The 17646-nt window shown below is 43.0% G+C and overlaps 1 protein-coding gene across 2 annotated transcripts; it reads right to left on the bottom strand.

Moving 5' to 3' along the window:
• Window positions 1–206: 206 nt before the first annotated feature.
• pdcd4a (programmed cell death 4a) lies at window positions 207–16865 on the bottom strand. Of its 2 annotated transcripts, none has more exons than XM_086211629.1 (11): window positions 16359–16865; window positions 9337–9639; window positions 9075–9172; window positions 7037–7150; window positions 6309–6530; window positions 6114–6211; window positions 5578–5692; window positions 3177–3284; window positions 2106–2216; window positions 1400–1539; window positions 207–1308 (listed from the first exon to the last, which is right to left on the bottom strand). In XM_086211629.1, the coding sequence occupies exons 1-11, from the start codon at window positions 16402–16404 to the stop codon at window positions 1257–1259; spliced, it is 1407 nt and encodes a 468-aa protein (XP_086067755.1). In that variant the 5' UTR covers window positions 16405–16865; the 3' UTR covers window positions 207–1256. The 2 variants fall into 2 exon arrangements, with proteins under 2 accessions (XP_086067755.1, XP_086067756.1); XM_086211630.1 differs by lacking the exon at window positions 16359–16865 and adding an exon at window positions 10499–10647.
• Window positions 16866–17646: the final 781 nt, after the last annotated feature.

Genomic DNA, 17646 nt, shown 5'->3' on the forward strand with positions numbered 1-17646 from the left:
ATCAAAGCCATAAATGTATGCTATTAAAAGCACCTCACGAGGTAAAAGTATTTTGGTCAAATATCAGTTCATAATTGTACACCTGCTCCTTTTGAAAGCTGGTAAATGATACACAAACAGACGAAAAACAAGTAAAAAAAAAAAAAAAGAACGATGTTCCACTTTTCCCCCTGTTGCTGCTGGTGCGGGCAAAGAATACACAAATAATCTTTTGTTGCCTTTTTTTAATGAATGAAATATATTTTTTATCCATATTTAAACTTTGGTCAACATGTAAAACGGTTACAGACAGAGGCAGTAATGTCTGAAAATGTTTAACAAACCATCTTTCAAGAAGAAAAAAAATTGTCTTTCCTTTACACAGATGTATTAACAGATTCCAGGTTGTACAGACATATTCCTGCTTAATCATGCCACCAAAAACAGGCTTGGCTTAGTATCTGAATATTATGTCCAGAAGACACTGCTGACCACGTGGCTGTAGATCCAATAATCTGAAACGTCATGCTCAAAAGACTGCTGGTTTTAAGTTTCTTTTCAATACTCACCTTAACCCTTTACATGTATTCTCAAAGAACAGGCTTCAAAATAGACTTGCCCTGATGCAAAACTCAAATTAACAACCAAACTGTGCCCAAACTCCTCTCGCTTTGACTTCTGTGAAAATAATATCCTCAGGAGATCAAGATGCAGAGAGGAAAAAAAGAAAAAAAAAAAGAAAAATCACTTGAACCACTTAAACAAAAAACTGGAAAGCACGTTGTCCTTGAAATAATTTCAAATCATTTGTAGCTGAAAATAAAAAGCTTTAGATCCTTGTTGAGTTAAATGGACAAGTGCTCACTGACTGTACAGTATGCTCTGTCTCTTAAGAGCCTTTTAATTTTCCACCTACAACTCAACACATGAAAAAAAAGAAACATTGCAACAGGTGAAGCAGAGCAAGAGACACCCTGGTTTATCTCCCTCACACCCCAAACTGTCCCCCTGCCTTTTCTCATGAAGGTTTAACTTCAGAGGGGTGCATCAACCCAAGAAATAAAGAACTTTCTTACCAAAAAAAAAAAAAAAAAAAAATTGTCAAAAACAGTGATGAACAAGATGAAGGGAACTCGGGTCACTCTTCAGTCTACTTTCACTGAACGCTGGTTGCTGTAATGACAAATTTATGAGGAGAGGAAGATGGAAACGCTGACTGCCAACATGTCCTGGCGTTACCCTCCCCCTCCTCTTGATGACAATCTTCATCTTGCCAGTTAATTCTTGATCCGGCCTCCATCACCTTCGCTTACGAAACGCTTCCTCCCTCTAGTGGACAGTTTCAGAAACACATGAGAATGGTAGCACTGTAACGGGATGTGCAATATTCAAAAGTAATTGCTGCCAAACTCTAACAAACCTGGAGGGACAGGCATCCCTAAGCTGCTTGGTGATGACAGACTCCTGGTAACAGAGGTCCACAAACGTCTCCATGATCGAGTGGGCATGTGGCACATCGAGGCTTATTTCAGGGAGCTCGTCATAGACGCGCTGGAACCCCTGTTAAGTCCCAGCAGGGGAAGGTCAAAGGTTAAACGTTGTGCCAGTACATCCTCCATCATGTCATCAATCAGACCTGCTTTGTATAGCGCCCCCATTCATACACACAGCAGTAAATAACTCTTTTAATAGGAGCACAGGCTGTACATTAAATATATATGCTGCATATGTTCCTACATTAAAATAACTAGACATATGGATGGAAAATTCTACATCTATCCAATAGCTGTTGTTGGGCAAAAGGCCGAGAACAACTTGCATGCTTTAGGTCCGTGGGAGGAAGCTGGAGCACCCAAAGAACATGAATACTCCACAAAAGCCCCACCCCAGTAATTGGATGCTTCCTAAAATGAGCATTTATAATTTGTTTTATATATGATACTATGACGGATTGAATACCTACATAATAAAGTAACTTTATGCCATGCTGGTGAGAATGGCACCAAAAGATTATCTGAAAAGTGAATTTGTCCAAGTCTTTTTTTTCCTTGTCTATTTTTAAGAAAATTACATTCTGTAGTTAATATTTTCAATTCCTTTTCAAGTTTCGGCTCATTTCGACTGACCCGGTTCATCTGATCCACAGTGATGAGGCCCGTTTTCCAGAAGGACTGCAGCAGCTTCATCATCATGTGGCTGGCTGTGTCTCCTGTAGACTCCAGCACCATAACTACGGCCTGAAAACACAAATATAGACAGTATTCTTAATATATAGCACAGTTAAAGAGAGACGCACACTTTCTGCCAGTTCAGACGACTTTATTCCCTGGAAGTTTCCTCCAGCCCATTGTTGTCTGAGCTTGGACCCAAGTTTAAAGACCCAAGAGGATTAGGCAAATCAAACCACTGACATAATAAAAAGCCTGACACTTCCTTCCATGTTGCCTGTGGCTTAAATAGCTTGTTAGGCCTCATCTGCTGGTGCCTTTCTTGTTGCATTGTTTGTTTGCTGATTTTCTTCAGCATAGTGACTGAAATTATAAGCAGCGAGTACTGATCCAAGACTCCATAGTTCCTGGAACTTCATAAAGTATCATTTTCAGACTTTTTAGGACAAAACAATGTGCAAGAAGTAAATGTGGACCCTGGTTCCTTCGATCCAAATGAAGGTTGTTCCTTGTCAGCTGCCTCGTTCCTGAGGAAACTCCCCATCGTCTAAAAGGCGCTTCAGACATGTTTGTCACTGATTCGAGATCAAACACATAACCGGTGTTGACACGAGGCCGTGTTGACGGTGCACAGTTGAATTGTTGACAGCGAAATCACGGCCATCGCCATCTTACTCAGCTCATACATATGTAAAGACGAAACCATAGAAACCCTGTACCTGCTTAAAAATCAACATCACGGAGCAGGAACATTTCTTTGGGCGATGGTCAATTTCACATTATTCAATCATCTTCTTTATTTTGGATTGATGGACTCATGCAAATGAGAGGGAGTCCCTGCCAGAAACACACTGTCCTTGGCAGAGGAGAGAACGACAGCCTCAGAAAACATTCTCATACAGTTTCATCTGCGGTTTGTTTCACTGGACACCAGCAGAGAAAAACGCTCTCAAAATTCATTTTCCTGATCCTGGCCAAAGAAACACGACACACACATTCCACTTTGTTTGATAGACACGTCTGTGATACCTCATAGACCAGCTCGTGGTGGAAGTGAGGGACCTCCAGATCCCGCAGGCAATGTTCCGCTTCCGACACATCTCCTGATATCAGGTACTCCTTCAGCAGAAGGTTCATCTAGACCAGAAAATCAAAGGATTTATGGGTTTCTGCACAGCTGAGGACTCCTCATGAAGCGTCTCTGTAGGAGGTTGTGGTTTGTGAAGTCTGTCAAAGACAATTTCCTTTGGAATTTTTGTTATGAACTGTGCAGGATTCAGAGACACACACAGTCTCCCGTCTCTGACACTAGCCGGAGGTCGATGGAGTTACTTCAGCGTTGTGGAGCGATCAATCAGATAAGTTTTGCCATTTAAAAATGTATTTGAGAGCAAAAATATCCACACTGCGACAAAAATTAAATAAAAGATGTTTTGCTGTTAAGTCAAATAAAGATGTGAATGAAATGTATTAGCAGGAATAGAAGACATTTTTTTGCTAATCTCAAAGTTCTGCCTGCTTACTTACATCATCTGTACAACAGCTTTCAGCTCAAGTCCAACCCACAAGAGTCAGTACAGTTTTTATTATTAATTTATTCATTTGCAATAAAGCCTGTTCTTGATGGCAGGCTACATATTCTTCTTGTCAAATGAATATTTGCATTGCTAACTTGTTTTTTGGGATTTCACAATAAAGACGCAAATTCTACTCCAGAGAGTTCAAGAAATCCAACATGTATCACTTCTTACGTTTTGGAGAAAATCCAAAGAAACATAGAAACACATGTGGGATTAAAATGGGGGGTTAGAGTGCACACGTCCACACTTCCCTGGAGAGCTTTTATGCTGAGAAACTAACAGCAGTTAGCAGGAGCGACGACGGCTGATTGGGTTTTATTTGGTGACAAAACGGTTCCTGTTCCAACAAAAATAAGCTGATTCAGCCATGTTTAGTCAAGGCTGCAAGATTTAAAAAACAAAACAAACAACCAACAACAAAAAAAAACACAACAACCTGGAAGCGATTATTCTGATGATAATGAACTGAGATGTGAAGAGTCAATTTTTACATCAGTGTTCTCGTTTTCATCGGAAAACTCGTAAAAATACTAATTATGGTGTAATCTTTGTGGAGATCAGTGTCAAACTAAGATGTGTGGGTGGGACATTTATGCAGCACCACACTATGTAATTAAAAAAAAAGTGGTTTTTGACTCACAATTAGCCTTTAAAAATATTGTACCTTCCTGCAGTTTGAAACATGCCGTATATTGCCATGTCCTCAAGTACGGATGATTTCTTCCTTTGTTGTCGCTCAACAATTTACACATGCAGTATTTGTTGGGGGGGGGCAACCCGTGTATTGACTTCAGAGTAGAGGAGGTAGGAACAGAGCTGAGCACAGAAACCTCCAGAAGTATTTCACCTGAAAGGTATGTAACAGTAGCAGATTTACACCTTCGTCTGGATCTGTGCTTGAATCCCTCCTTCCCCCGGGGATATGTGGCTACTCCCCGGGAAGCCGCGCTCAAACTACAAGTTGCAGATCGATTAGTCATCCCACTTGGGATTCTAGAGGAGAGGGACTGATGCAACAAGTTCAAAAAGCCTCTGAGCGAGGACAACAGTCCTTCTGAATCTATGAATTCACTGGGCTGAGGGACAAAACATCCGTCTGAGCAACAAGCCAACAACAGGGGCACCACGTGAGCGGGCAGGACGGCGATAAAGTAGAGAGAAAGGATTTTAAAAGCATTTGAAAAAGAGGACGAGGAGGAGGTGGACAATTGAGTGAATTGAGAAAGTGAACGAGAGCAGTCAGATAAAAGAAAACGGCCTCGTGCCTCCTCCGGTACGGTACGTTTACCCCTGAAGGCTGAACAGAAGCAAGCAGCCAATCAAAGACAGACAAGGGAGGTTTACACAACTGACAGCCCACTCTCTTGATTCTACACATCACTTAAAATGTTGCGTAACCTGCAATTTAAAAAGATGCGCACTTCACGCTCCAACACCATTCACACACACACACACACGCAATAATCACTCAAGGAAATCAACGTGGCGGAGAAATAATCATAAACTAAATAAAGCAGCAGCGTGTGAGTGTGGGTTACTGTGGTGGCTCATCCAGCGCCCTCATTTAAAAAATTTTTTTTTGCAATTCACACTTCATGGGGGGAGAAAAAAAAAGGGCTCTGCTGACTCAGCAACACAGCAGAGGGCTTGCCTGTGGCTTTCTACCCAGCATGCTCTCTGTTTACATTACATAACTGAAAAGCCAGCCATCCAGTGCAAACCCTTTGACCTCAGGTCTCAGGTACGAAGGATTATTTTAAAAAATCACTTATATTTTAAGAAATGTAATTCTTTGGGGTTTTTTTTTTTGTTTGTTTGTTTTTTTTAAATCAGTCTCGGCTGGATTTTACCTCTTTAACAAGATGTTTGACGGGTCTTAGACCTCCGCCCACGCCCCACACGTTATCTAGACGGACCATCTCTCTCTTCATGGACAGCAGCACTGCAGCCCGGTCAAGAGCCACTCTGAATTAAAAAAAAAATAATAATAATAATAAAAATGATCACAATGTTGTAAATTAGCCAAAACAAACATGCAGACATAAGTTAGATGTGAAGAACAGCTCCACATCTAAAACAGAGAAATAAAATCTAAACAGATGGCTTCTTCCTCTCTATCAACGCATTACCTGGAAGTCACCAGAGGGAGGAAGACATCTGTTCTTCATCTTTAAAGTCACAAGTGGTTTCTTTTTCTTTTTCGCTTCTATATAGTGCAGGACAGCCAAGACTTTTCCACTGTCTGCTCTGAACAGTTTTTTCTCATTTGACAGTCAAATTTTTCCAGACGTTTTCACCTGAATAGAAGCCCACAACTCCCACGTAAAACTTTGCAGCTGCTGCAGCCCAAAGGGCTCAGAAAAAACCTGGATGAGCTGCACCTCACCTGGCGTGGTCACAGTCCACTTTGCCCTTGTAACAGTCCAGGAAACTCATGGGAAGGACGTGATCTGCTATGGCTCTGGCTATAAACTGGCCCAACATCTGAGAGACACAACAGCAAATTGACTCCAAATGATACAATCCTCTGCGGTGTGCCCCCCCCCCCCCCTCCCAATCCCCATCTCTAGAGCCCATCTACCTGTGGAGCCTCAGGTGTGTCCAGTATGAGGTCCGGCAGCTCTTTGAGCATCTTATCGAAGGCGCGGGCCATGTCACTTTGTGACATCACCTTGACTGACAGATCGGAGAGCAGACGGGAGGTCAGCTCTCTGTGGCTGGCCTTGCCCTCCAGGGACAGGGACACGGCCAGGGAGGAGAACTCATACTTATGGTGGCCCAGGTTGAGCTCCTTCAGTAACATCTGACAGGAGGGAGGATGAAAGAGTTGGAGAGTTTAGGAGGAGGCTGTGTATGAAGGCTGTATAGTGTGAAGAACATGATATTGTTACTGGCTGCGGGTTGCTCCAGCCATCATTTACTCAACACGCCTGCTCCTGACCACCATGCACTAGTTACAACAAACTTTTGCAAATGTTTTCGCTTCCGACAAGGATTAAAAGCACAAATCGGGAGATGGAAACCTCTTTTTTCAATTAGGCCTGGCACAGCAAAATTCTGAAATTCCAGAACTTTGTCTTTGTCCCAGACAATGTGCAACATGGCCAAAACTGGCTGGCACCAACGCACAAGAATAACTTACGAGCCACCGTTACACAGCAGTAGAAGGCTGAGACCAGTGGGTTCAGAGACACGAATAATTCTCTTTTCCTCTTTTTGCCCTATTTTCAAAGCTAGCTTCAAATTTGCTCAACAATTAAACAGACACACGTGAAATGGGGGAACTATGTGAAGAGGGTTTTACGTTACCTGGACCTCTTTTGTGTCTCCATGTTCAAAGTACTCCTGTACAATGGGGTTGACCATTTTCTCCAGTTCCCTCTCGTCTACCTCCGGCGTCACCGTTGCATAAACGGTGTCTCCCTTTAAAAAAACAAAAAAAAACAAAAAACGAGATTGTATTTTCTTTCAAGAAAATATCAGATCATACGTTCCTGTACAGCAGCATTTCAGCACCAAATTCCAAATTCTTATCATGACCGGAGAGGAGGACCAACATCATTTGCAGCAGTTACGGACCTGTCAATCCTGAAAGAAGATCTTTCACTCTAGAACTTCAAAAATTTGAAGCTAAAACACTTTAGCGTCTGTTTTCCTCGTGTCTTTCTACCATCGCTGCTTCATCATTAGATTCGACCGCGATTCAAAGGGAATAAATAAATCAAACCAATATGCACTGATGCAAATTTGAACAAAGTAGCACACTTTGTCACATCTACAAGACAAAAAGCAAGTATCTTTTAAATGTGTGTTCTGCTTCTGCATGTTTAACACGGTGGAAGACTTGCGTTTTGCCGTATCAGACTGCATGAGTTGTCCCGGCCTGAATATGGAGTCGTCCTGGGCGACCCCGATTACTGAGGTCATGGTGACATCTGATTTGGAAACATCAGCTACCGCGAGCAAACTTATTTATGAGGGCGGTAGCATCATTTTAGACCATTGCTGAAATTTATGTATGAATTCTAATGTTATCTTTTCTTTTCTCTGACTTTCTGTAGTACAAGCTAGTAACTCTCTTCTACACTGTAATAAAACTTTCATAGTTGCCTAAAAGTTTGTCTCGACCCAGGGATCAAGAGTGAGTCCTGATAAAATAACTGGCACAGACTGAAGAATGAGGTCCTTGTGCTGCAGCTTTTTTTTTTTTGCTTTTTTTTTTTTTAAAGAAAATGTTCTGGAAATTTAAGAGCATAAAAATGATTATTATATTATTTTGACATCCCTTGAGAAGTTCAATTCACAAGAATGAAAAAAAGAGAACAAAAATAGTCTAAGTCGAAGCCATATGATGTTAGACAAAATAAACTCTGCAGAACATTTCCACACAAATGCTCATTTTTAGTTACCATAATATTTGATTTCAAGGTTTATTTTTACATTTTGTCATTTTCCCAATGGCAGGGCGACCCTCAACCTGGCGACACCCCCTCCTCCCATTCCAAGGCCAGCATCTGCACGTGTTCTGTGTATTTTTCTGTGCCACTCTGTCCCAGTTCCCCACTGACATCGTTCCGCTCTGCTCCTGCTGCATTCAAGGCCAAATCACTCTGACTTCTCTGCTACAGTTTAAAACTTATCAACTTTCCACTCTGCAGAGGCTCCTTTCCCACTCTGGATTCAGGTTTGTTTTTTTTTTAGAAGGGATGAGCTTGATAACGGGGTTAAAGATTGAAAGTGTGGGTGATTGTGATGGGACGTGGCCATCTGGATGAAAACCCTGTGGACCTTTCGATAAAGACGGTGTGTGTAGGCTTTAAAACGGACTGAATACTTGCTCAAAAATCATGCTCTGTAATTGTGGGGAGAAAATGTAAGACACCATTCATCACAAGAGGCACTCATTAGCAGTCTATATGTGAACAAACGTCGCCTTGTTAACAAAGCAAAGCCTCTTTTATATTCAGTTGGTCACGGCAGCCCTTCAACATCAGCACGTTTGTTTGACACAAGAAATAAAAGGTGTTATCCAATACGCGGCTGCTTTGATCGCCGGGCCTCTTTGGAACAAAAAGCTGCTGCTGCTGCTGCTGCTGCTGTGCGTGAACACACACAGGCGCACCCACATGCGCGTACGCACACACAGGTCCAGCCAACAACATCAACTGTGGTAAACTAACCTTATTCACTGCTGGAACAGCCTGCTAAAGCTCCGGGGTTGAAAATAAAGGAGCGCTGCTTTCAGATATTTTATGTATTTGCTTCTTTGCTTTTCGTTTCCAGCATTGTGCATCTCTCTCAGAAACAGATTGAAGTCGGTACAAAGACGCTCGCCAAGCTTACAAACCTGAGCGGATTCATCGTAGTTGGGGTCCTGCATGTCAGGTTCCTCATCTTCATAAACCATCCCAGCAGCCCCCCACACTCCTTTACCCCCCGCTCCACCTGTGCCACAACAACGACACATTCATAAATGCTTGTTTCTCAATACTGGGTGGAAAAGGAAGCGCTGTGGTGCGAGTCAAACTCAAGCAAAGTCTACGAACTAATATCAATATTGAGCGCAATGTGATAAATTGCAAACATCTCTAGAAGAAGCTTGAGGCTACCTTTCTTTGGCAGGCCTCGGCCCTTTCCCGTCCTGGACTTGCGGTCATTGGTACAGACTTTACCCTTCGGACTGTGAGGGTCACTTCCCGCCACTTCCCCCGACTCAGAGAAGGACTCGCTGGTGGAGTTGCGGGATGAGGATTTACGCAGGCGTCGCTTGGCTTTGGCTTTGAGCCGCGCCTCATGGAGCGCTTTCTCCTGGGGCGTCCAGTTACCATTCACCTCCACCTCGTTCAGCTCGTCATCATCGCCGGCGTAGGGATGGGGGGCCTGTGCCAGGGTGTCATCTACAGAGAACATCCCTGAGGACAAGGGGAAGAGTGGGTGGTTACTGTATTAGTAAATGTCATCCAGTAGTAGGAGTAAGGCAAAATATTGTAGTGTACTGTGGTACGACGCTGGCACAGCCATCAATGACCACAGAAGCATTTTATCGTGACGTTATGGCCAAAACAATTCGAGGATCTGTAATCAGGATATTAAGGACATAAGTGCTACACCCTCACTAGCCACGTAGCCTACACAACATCTGTACACCTCTGTGCATTGGTAGCATGCCAGGAAACACTAGTTAGGTTTCACAATAGGTACAACTGGTTGGTACCATGCCTGAACACGGCTGCCCAGCCAGTGGTGTTGTTGTGATGGTGTGCAACGAAACAATGTTCATAAAACCTGCAGTAAAACCTTAATGGCGCCGCTCTGCCACAGAAGCTAAGGTTGATCTGGCTGCACGCCCGACGTAACCAGTGTTCCTTTCCAAAGTTGTTTCAAAGCCAAAGAAAACAATTGTGCAAACAATGAGGGTGAAAAGTATTTGGTAAATATTGCATCAGCCGTCAATGGGTGCAATGTGGTGGCCACTAGATCAAACAGTATTCTGCATGTTAGAGATGTAGCTTAGGAGAGATTTATCAGCTCACTATTCTCGCTTAAAGCGTTTGATTTGAGTTTGCCTGGAGTGCAAAACCTTCAGGGCTGAGCCTCATGTGTCCGGCGAGCTGCGCAAATCACATATTTACACTCCAGCGACAAAGCAGCACTGACTGTACAAAACAATGCATTCTGACGATGAGCGCTCCACCACCTCCATATGTCACGGACTTGTTTTGCACATTAAGCCAAAGGTCACATAACGCATGAGAGATGGCAAACACTCACCAGCTCTAGCAGCAGCACTGCAGTATCAAGTTCCTTAATAAACTACTTCCTGCTAAGGCGACAAAAACACTGTAATCCAGAAATAAGTCTGTTTCTTTAGGTGCTGAGTTAAGAGACAACAACACGTGGAGAGTTTCTGCAAGCGTGGGAGAAGGGAAGGAGCAACGGGGGAACACATGCTGGAAAAATGCTGACGCCTGTTTTTTTATTCCTCGCGTCTTCTCGCGATCTGTTCATGGAGTGGACCTGACTACATATGGCATGGTTAGGTCCACGGCCGGTCACATGATCAGTGTGTAGGAGAGTAGGAGGAGAAATGTTGGAGAGGCGTAATGAATACTTGGTGAGGAGTTATGGCCCTATAGATTACAGGACATGTAGAAAACACACCGAGCAGGAGGAAGCATGAAATAACCCTCATCTCAGAGGGAAGGAGAAAGTAGCAGCAGCCAGAGAATGTACCGGAGGCACGGAACAATGGAGTGTGTTTATTTGTAGAGTACAAAATGAATAAAAATCAAAACCTTTGAGCAAGAGCGAACACAACTCTAGTTAATCCAGTTCAACCTGCAGTAAGAGCACCACCACACCCGGCCTTCGAAATGTGTAAACAGCCCACCATGTGTCATCTCCTCCTTCAGTTCCTCCTCCTTCCCATATGTAGGCCACAGGGCCTGTCAAGCACAGTAAATTAGGAAATAGCCAATGGCAGTGTGCCAAACACACGGCTGGCCAATTGAGAAACAGAGACGAAGAAAAAAAAGAAGGAAGGGAGAGAGAGAGAGAGAGAGAGAGAGAGAGAGAGAGAGAGAGAGAGAGAGAGAGAGAGAGAGAGAGAGAGAGAGAGAGTTGAAAAAGTCAGATCAGTATGCCAAGACGAAAAAAACAAGTGGCGAGCCCAGCAAGTTTCTGCCTCTGTACGTAGAGCTTGACTGCAGCTGGTAAAAGATTTGCTTTACTTCTACAAAGGTGTTTGTGTGTGTGTGTGTGTGTGTGTGTGTGTGTGTGTGTGTGTATCAAAGTCCTATACAGCTTCCAGCCCACCATGCTGGCTTAAGCTCCGCACACCCACAAGAGTACACAACACTGTCATGATGAGGGGTTTTACAAACAGTCTTGACAGTTTTAAAAAAGCTGCATGCACATGCATGTGCACACACAAATGCACACACGCACGCACAAACACACACAGAGTTGAAGCCTGAGAGGCATCTACAGTAGCGCTGCTGTGAACAAGAAGGAACCCAGTCAGAGCACGGACTGTGCATAACAATCTTGTGTACACATCTTAAGCTTGGCTCCGGGTCATGACGTGTTTTGCTAACAGCTACTTGAATGTTTTTAATGTTCTGCAGTCTTCGACTCTGCACATTCACCTGCTGAACAAGCCTCGAAGTGTGTGCACATATTAGATGAGATGTTTACGACCCTCCTGCAAGCTAGTTTAGAAGCTAATGGTGGTCCAGTATGCAAATTACACAACTGATGTGGAAACTTGAGACCTTCTGATGCAATTAACACTGAGAGGAGACTAATCAGGGACGGATCTTGCATCAAGAGATATATTTGGAAATGAATTTAGGTAGAGGGGATCGAGGTAGTCTAGACTCCATTCATCAGACACTAAATTATCACACACGCGACGCATCTTCACGTCTGGAGAACACAGCCTCACGTTGTTGCGCAGCTGACCTGATGCATTAATCCCTGAGCGACTATAAAAACATAAATGTGTTCTCATGCGTCAACAATAAAGAGCGATAATAAAGTTAACAGACGGAGTGTCGTTACATAGCTTAAGGTCTACGCAGGCATCACATATTGTTTTCATCACACAGCTGCAACCGTTCCATAAACTTTATTCTTTGTCATACAGGAGGATAGAGATTATATATATATATATATATATATATATATATATATATATATATATATATATGCAGTTTTCTGTCTCTCAGGGGAGTGTTTGAGAAAACAACCAGCTCTTGTGAAAATTTGCTCACAAAACTATGTTGATATATGTCCTGGGTACAGCTGGAGAGCTTTCTGACTGAGTTAAAGCCTGTCTATAAAACATGGACTCATGAATAGGTTTTATATGAGGCGCCTCATTAATTCCTAAGAGAGCCGTTGAGTGGCACAAGAAGCCAAAGAATCCCAAGCCATCAAACCTCTGCTTTAACCCTTCCGTTAGCTTGAACGGGGACAAAATGACTCGGGTTTTCTGGATTTTCAAAATGATATTGAACCTTTTGGTGTAACTTGTGTAGGGTTGGTAAATCAATTTCGCTGGGCTGTGAAGCTAAAATAAATGTAGCTTCCCTTTAAAAGCAATGCTTTCACAAAGCAGAATATTTGCCCACCGTGTAAATTGAGCCGAAACATCCAGCGTGCTTCTTGTAGCTTTTAGCTTTGATTATACAACTGCTTGTACACTAGAAAAAAGAAAAACCATTACACTGTAGCTTTAGCTGTGTGCGCTTCTATGAGGTGCACGTAGAGCGGCGGAGCTCCTCCCACCTGCCCGTTCAGGGCTGACATCCGAATGAACTCAGATCTGTTCTCTCTGATACTTTCGTGAGGTCCTATGGTCAGTTTCCTTATCCCTGATGTGCAAGTATGTGCTGCACATTACTTCGCGTTGGTTCATTTTGAAAAAGTGGCAGCCAATGAGAAACTCTATCACTGCACCAGTAGCACATCTGATCATTCTGATCACGGGCTGAACCAAAGGGCCGAGAGCAGGCGGAACTTGGCCACGAGTGTCCTCGGGGCCTATAATAAGGACTTCTGCTTTGGAGGAGTTAACTGCCAACCGACCCTTAACCACGGCAAGAAAACTGTGCAATGAAGATAATTTCAGAGGGCTTGCAGGACAAGAGTGGAGGTAAACGGGTGTGGATGCGCTTGAGGTTTCAACGTCATCCCCAAAAGGAGCATTATACTTAAGCACATGTTTGACACACACATGCACACAACAGTGTAATGTGTTGTTTTAAATGTGGTTCATTGAATAGAAAACGTTTTGCTGACTTTGCTCTGGAACAGCTGCAGAGAACACCACCAAGACAGATAACGTGCAAAAGAACACACAGCAGATTAGGGCTTCTCAGATAAACAGCAAAGACTCTGATAAGATGTTTGTGGGTTGTTGTTGTTTCTTTTTTTTTTTACATTAACAACCAATCACTCTGAGCAGGGCGGTTGATCAGTTGTAACGGAAGGACTAGATGCAGAAGGGCGGCGCGTTTGTGTATGCATGTTTTCATGAATGTACACAGGGGTGAAGGAGGAGGGAGAACAAAAGAATGGAGGCCAGGGCCATAACACAATGTGTACTCAGCAGACCACAACCAGATCAGGCTTGACATGTGTGACGTTTCTTTCATGGAGCTCTTAATGTATGTACTAGGTCCGTGTTCAACTGGTACACACTCAGGTCACAAACCTGCTGTTTCTCCACTCCTGCACCAGTGTTTAGGGATTCATGCTGAGTTTTTGTTTTGTTTTTTTGGAACTTATTACAAATTGTAGTCATTTCTCGAGAAAAAAAAAAATGCACCCTCCCTGAAAACATTCTGGCCTGTTATGTTTTCATCCTTGTTGGGCCTTGCAAAATCATGCCAAAACCACAGGGCTGGTTTTACCTGAATTTGGTGGAGGGCTGTAGCACAGTCCAAGAAAGAACCCATTACTGGATATATCTGTTTAGCATGCAGAAAACAAGTAGTTTACATTAAGTGCTGGACTAAATTCTGCAGAGGGCCCTTGTAGTTTGTTTAGTCAGCAGATCTCACATGATGTATTTTCTGCAGGCCAACCTGGAAGTCAGCGTTACCGCGATGGTTCCTTCGACCAAAAGAAAACGGGATTTTTACGTTTGATTATTGCCAAAAATAAGCTGGCTGGGAAATTTAAAACTTTATGAAACGTACATGTTTTGTTTTGCAAGATAATCTTCCAAATTGAACACTTTTATGATACCCCACGGTTGCACGGCTCCCACGTCACCAGGTGTCGGCGTATCCATGTTTAAATATCTTGTGCGAATGTTCACTGCTGACCTTATTATAGGCATTTAAGTACAAACCTGTTGAATTTTGGGATGAGGGCACCAAATGTTCAACAACGCAAACTTAAATCCAGGTTTTAGGACTCATTCCAGCTCCTCTCTATTAAAGGTAAAGTCAAAAAAAGGCAAAGATGATAGAAGAAGGTTCAAAAATCAGATTAATTTACCACAGAGGTCAAACTTTCATGTTTCAAATTCTATGAAACATCTGTTTACACATAAAACAAAAAAAATACGCAGAAATCTGTGTTATGATTTCCCAGCCCATATTTAACTGGAACTAATGACAGACTACATGGTTCAATACAACATGAACATGTAATTAAGTCAAGTAACATTAACCAAAACAGACCCCCCCCCCCCCCCCCCCCAGTCACACTTAACTGAACCACATAATATCCAGGAAACCGAAGGAAATTTTTATGACTTTTCCAAAATTGTCTGTATTTTTCAAACTTTTCCAGGCCTGGTTAATAGCACCCAGATTCATTTCTTAATTGGCATCTAGAGGATATCAAAATACAGGGATGAGAGGAAACCCGATTAAAAGATCATAAGGAAAGATGCATTTGCATGCATCCAAATAACATCGTTGCGGTCAGAATGACCCGCAATGGACGGAGGAGGTGTCCCCCCCCCCCCCCTTTTTTCAAGCTCAGACAATAGACTCTTTGACATATTGAGTGTGTGAGAGACCACAACAACTGCTCAGGCTGACCTTCCTTGAGAAAAAAAAAAGAAAGGCCAGCCTAGTTGATGCAGAGAAGCCCATCTGTGCACCGAAGCACCGGCAGACACCAGCACTACCATAACAAACCGTGTGGTGTCTCCTCTGCACAGAATTACACACAAGCACTGGGTTTTAATACACATACTTAAAGTGTTTCTAATACATGGGTAATCTGAAATGGTTAGCATCAGCTGTGCGGGGCGCTAACTATACCTTTCTATCACTTATGTAACCTTTAAACACACTGAAACGCAGAGATTATGTAAGGCGTTCCTATTGGCTCCTGCGGGAGGCTATACGTGTCGACGTCATCATCGAGCTGAGAGGAAAACACGGATCTTTCAAGTGTCATGAACATAAATATTATTCAAAAAGGCAACACACACGTCCGCGCGCGAACACACACACACGCACACACACACACACACTCGGAGCAATCCGGGTGATGTCAGTGACGGTTGAATGACGCATCCTGCCTTTGATTAGACTGCGCTGCAGAGGACTGTTGAGCACGATTTCAGCTAATTTGGTGCAAAAGATTGGTGTGTATGTATCTTAAGGGTTAAAACATGCAAACATTCGACAGATTACCTTTTTTTTTGCAAAGGGAAACGAAAGCTCCGTTCACCTCAAGCATTTCGTTAATTTCACAGCAAATAGCGTACACACAAGGCGGAAGTGAGCATTGTAGCCTCGTCCAATCGCAAGCGTGAAAGGGTTAAACGTAAAAGCCAAAACAACAAACACGATCCGAAAACTGTCACAAAAAAAACAACAAAAAAACCCCGAAGTGAGTCAGGTTGTGGTTGCAGCGTCGAAAGTGAAACGCTGCGCTAATATAAAGAGATTGTTGCGCCAGTGTGAAGCTGCGTGTGTGTAAGTGTGTGTGTGTGTGTGTGTATTTGCGGAGCACATGGTGGAGCATGGCTGGCGCTGCAGCCCATCCCATGCACGGACAATAGATCCCGGGGAGCATGCCACCAGCAGGCCCATTAAGAGCTCCGTGAGACTTTGCACCGATCTATGCAACCAACAAAAGCCTGATATAGTGCACTCACCGTCGGTTTGCTGAGCGCTGGACCACGTATCCACTTCGGTCGCCATGGCGCTCCTCTCCAAATACTTGATGTAAAATCCTCGCGGTGCACTCCTCCTGACTGTCGAGCTGCCAAAAGAAAAAAAAGAAAAAGAAAAATCCCCCCTCAAAACTGCAACTCACACGTCTGCAGAAGAACCCGTCTCAGTGTGCAAAGAAGCTTTGAAGGAGAAAACCTGAGCTCTTTAGTTTGTTTTTTGTCCGCGCTGCACCTTCTCAGCAAAGCAGAACACAACACAAAAAAAATGCCAGAAATGCAGAGGGGAGAGCGATTAACCAGAAGAAGAAGAGAGCGATTAACAGAAGGAGATGGAGAAGGTTTCAGCGTGTTAGGTTGCAAGGAGCGACAGCAACAGGCAGGCTGAGAGGGGAAATATGCTAACAACCTAGCCAGAGAGCATTTCAGCAAACGGCCAGCAAGATAAACAAAGTCTGTTTTTAACTTTAGAAGGAGCAACCCGAGCGGAGTCACGTGAAAACAACGCGGACGGGGAGTGGTCAGTTGAGGGGGTGGGTGCTGGTCTATTCTGACCAATCGCAGAGCGAGAAGCGAAGAAAAAAAAACGGTACTGAAATATGTAGAATATACTGCATCTTTTTTTTTTAAATTTCAATTATCTCGCAATAACAGAAGTTTACACAAAGAATCTCCAAATAGGACCGATACTGTATCTGTGTCTTCATTTTTTTCATCATTTACCTGACAGTGTCTGGATATTACTAGGGTTAGGAAAACAATTCATGAATTTTAATTAGAATATTACAGGAAAATTTAAAACAAAATACCGTGATTAATCGCGTTGCTCCATTACTCTCCTACGTAGACAGAGCTTATAAACGTAGAGCTTCAGCAGTGTTCAACCAGCAGAGGGCAGCAGCACGCCTTGGCTGTGCGTAGTGGGCCGGAATTTAAAACTGAACGACTTCAAGCCTTTAAAATGTATGTTTGTTTTATGTTATAACCAGATAAACAGTTATACTGATACCAGTTGTAATAAGTGTTTAGTTCTAATATGAACGTTTTTGTTGTTGTTGTTGTTGTTGAATCAGGAAAAGCCTCTTGTCACGACAATGAACTTTTCATGTTATTAAGTGAAAAATAACTGATTTTGTTTTTCTGGCATTGAAATATTAGATGATCATGATATTTTTTTATTGACAAAAATAAAAAACAACTTATAATAATGAATCAAACGTAGTTTATAGTTTGGCAAGTTGTTTAAAAAAAAACCCGAATCGGCTGAATGGAA

The sequence above is a fragment of the Aulostomus chinensis genome, chromosome 8 (genome assembly GCF_037954235.1).
Source record: "Aulostomus chinensis isolate RoL2024-O1b breed Wild chromosome 8, RoL_Achi_v1.0, whole genome shotgun sequence".
In the NCBI taxonomy this organism is placed as follows: Eukaryota; Metazoa; Chordata; class Actinopteri; order Syngnathiformes; family Aulostomidae; genus Aulostomus; species Aulostomus chinensis.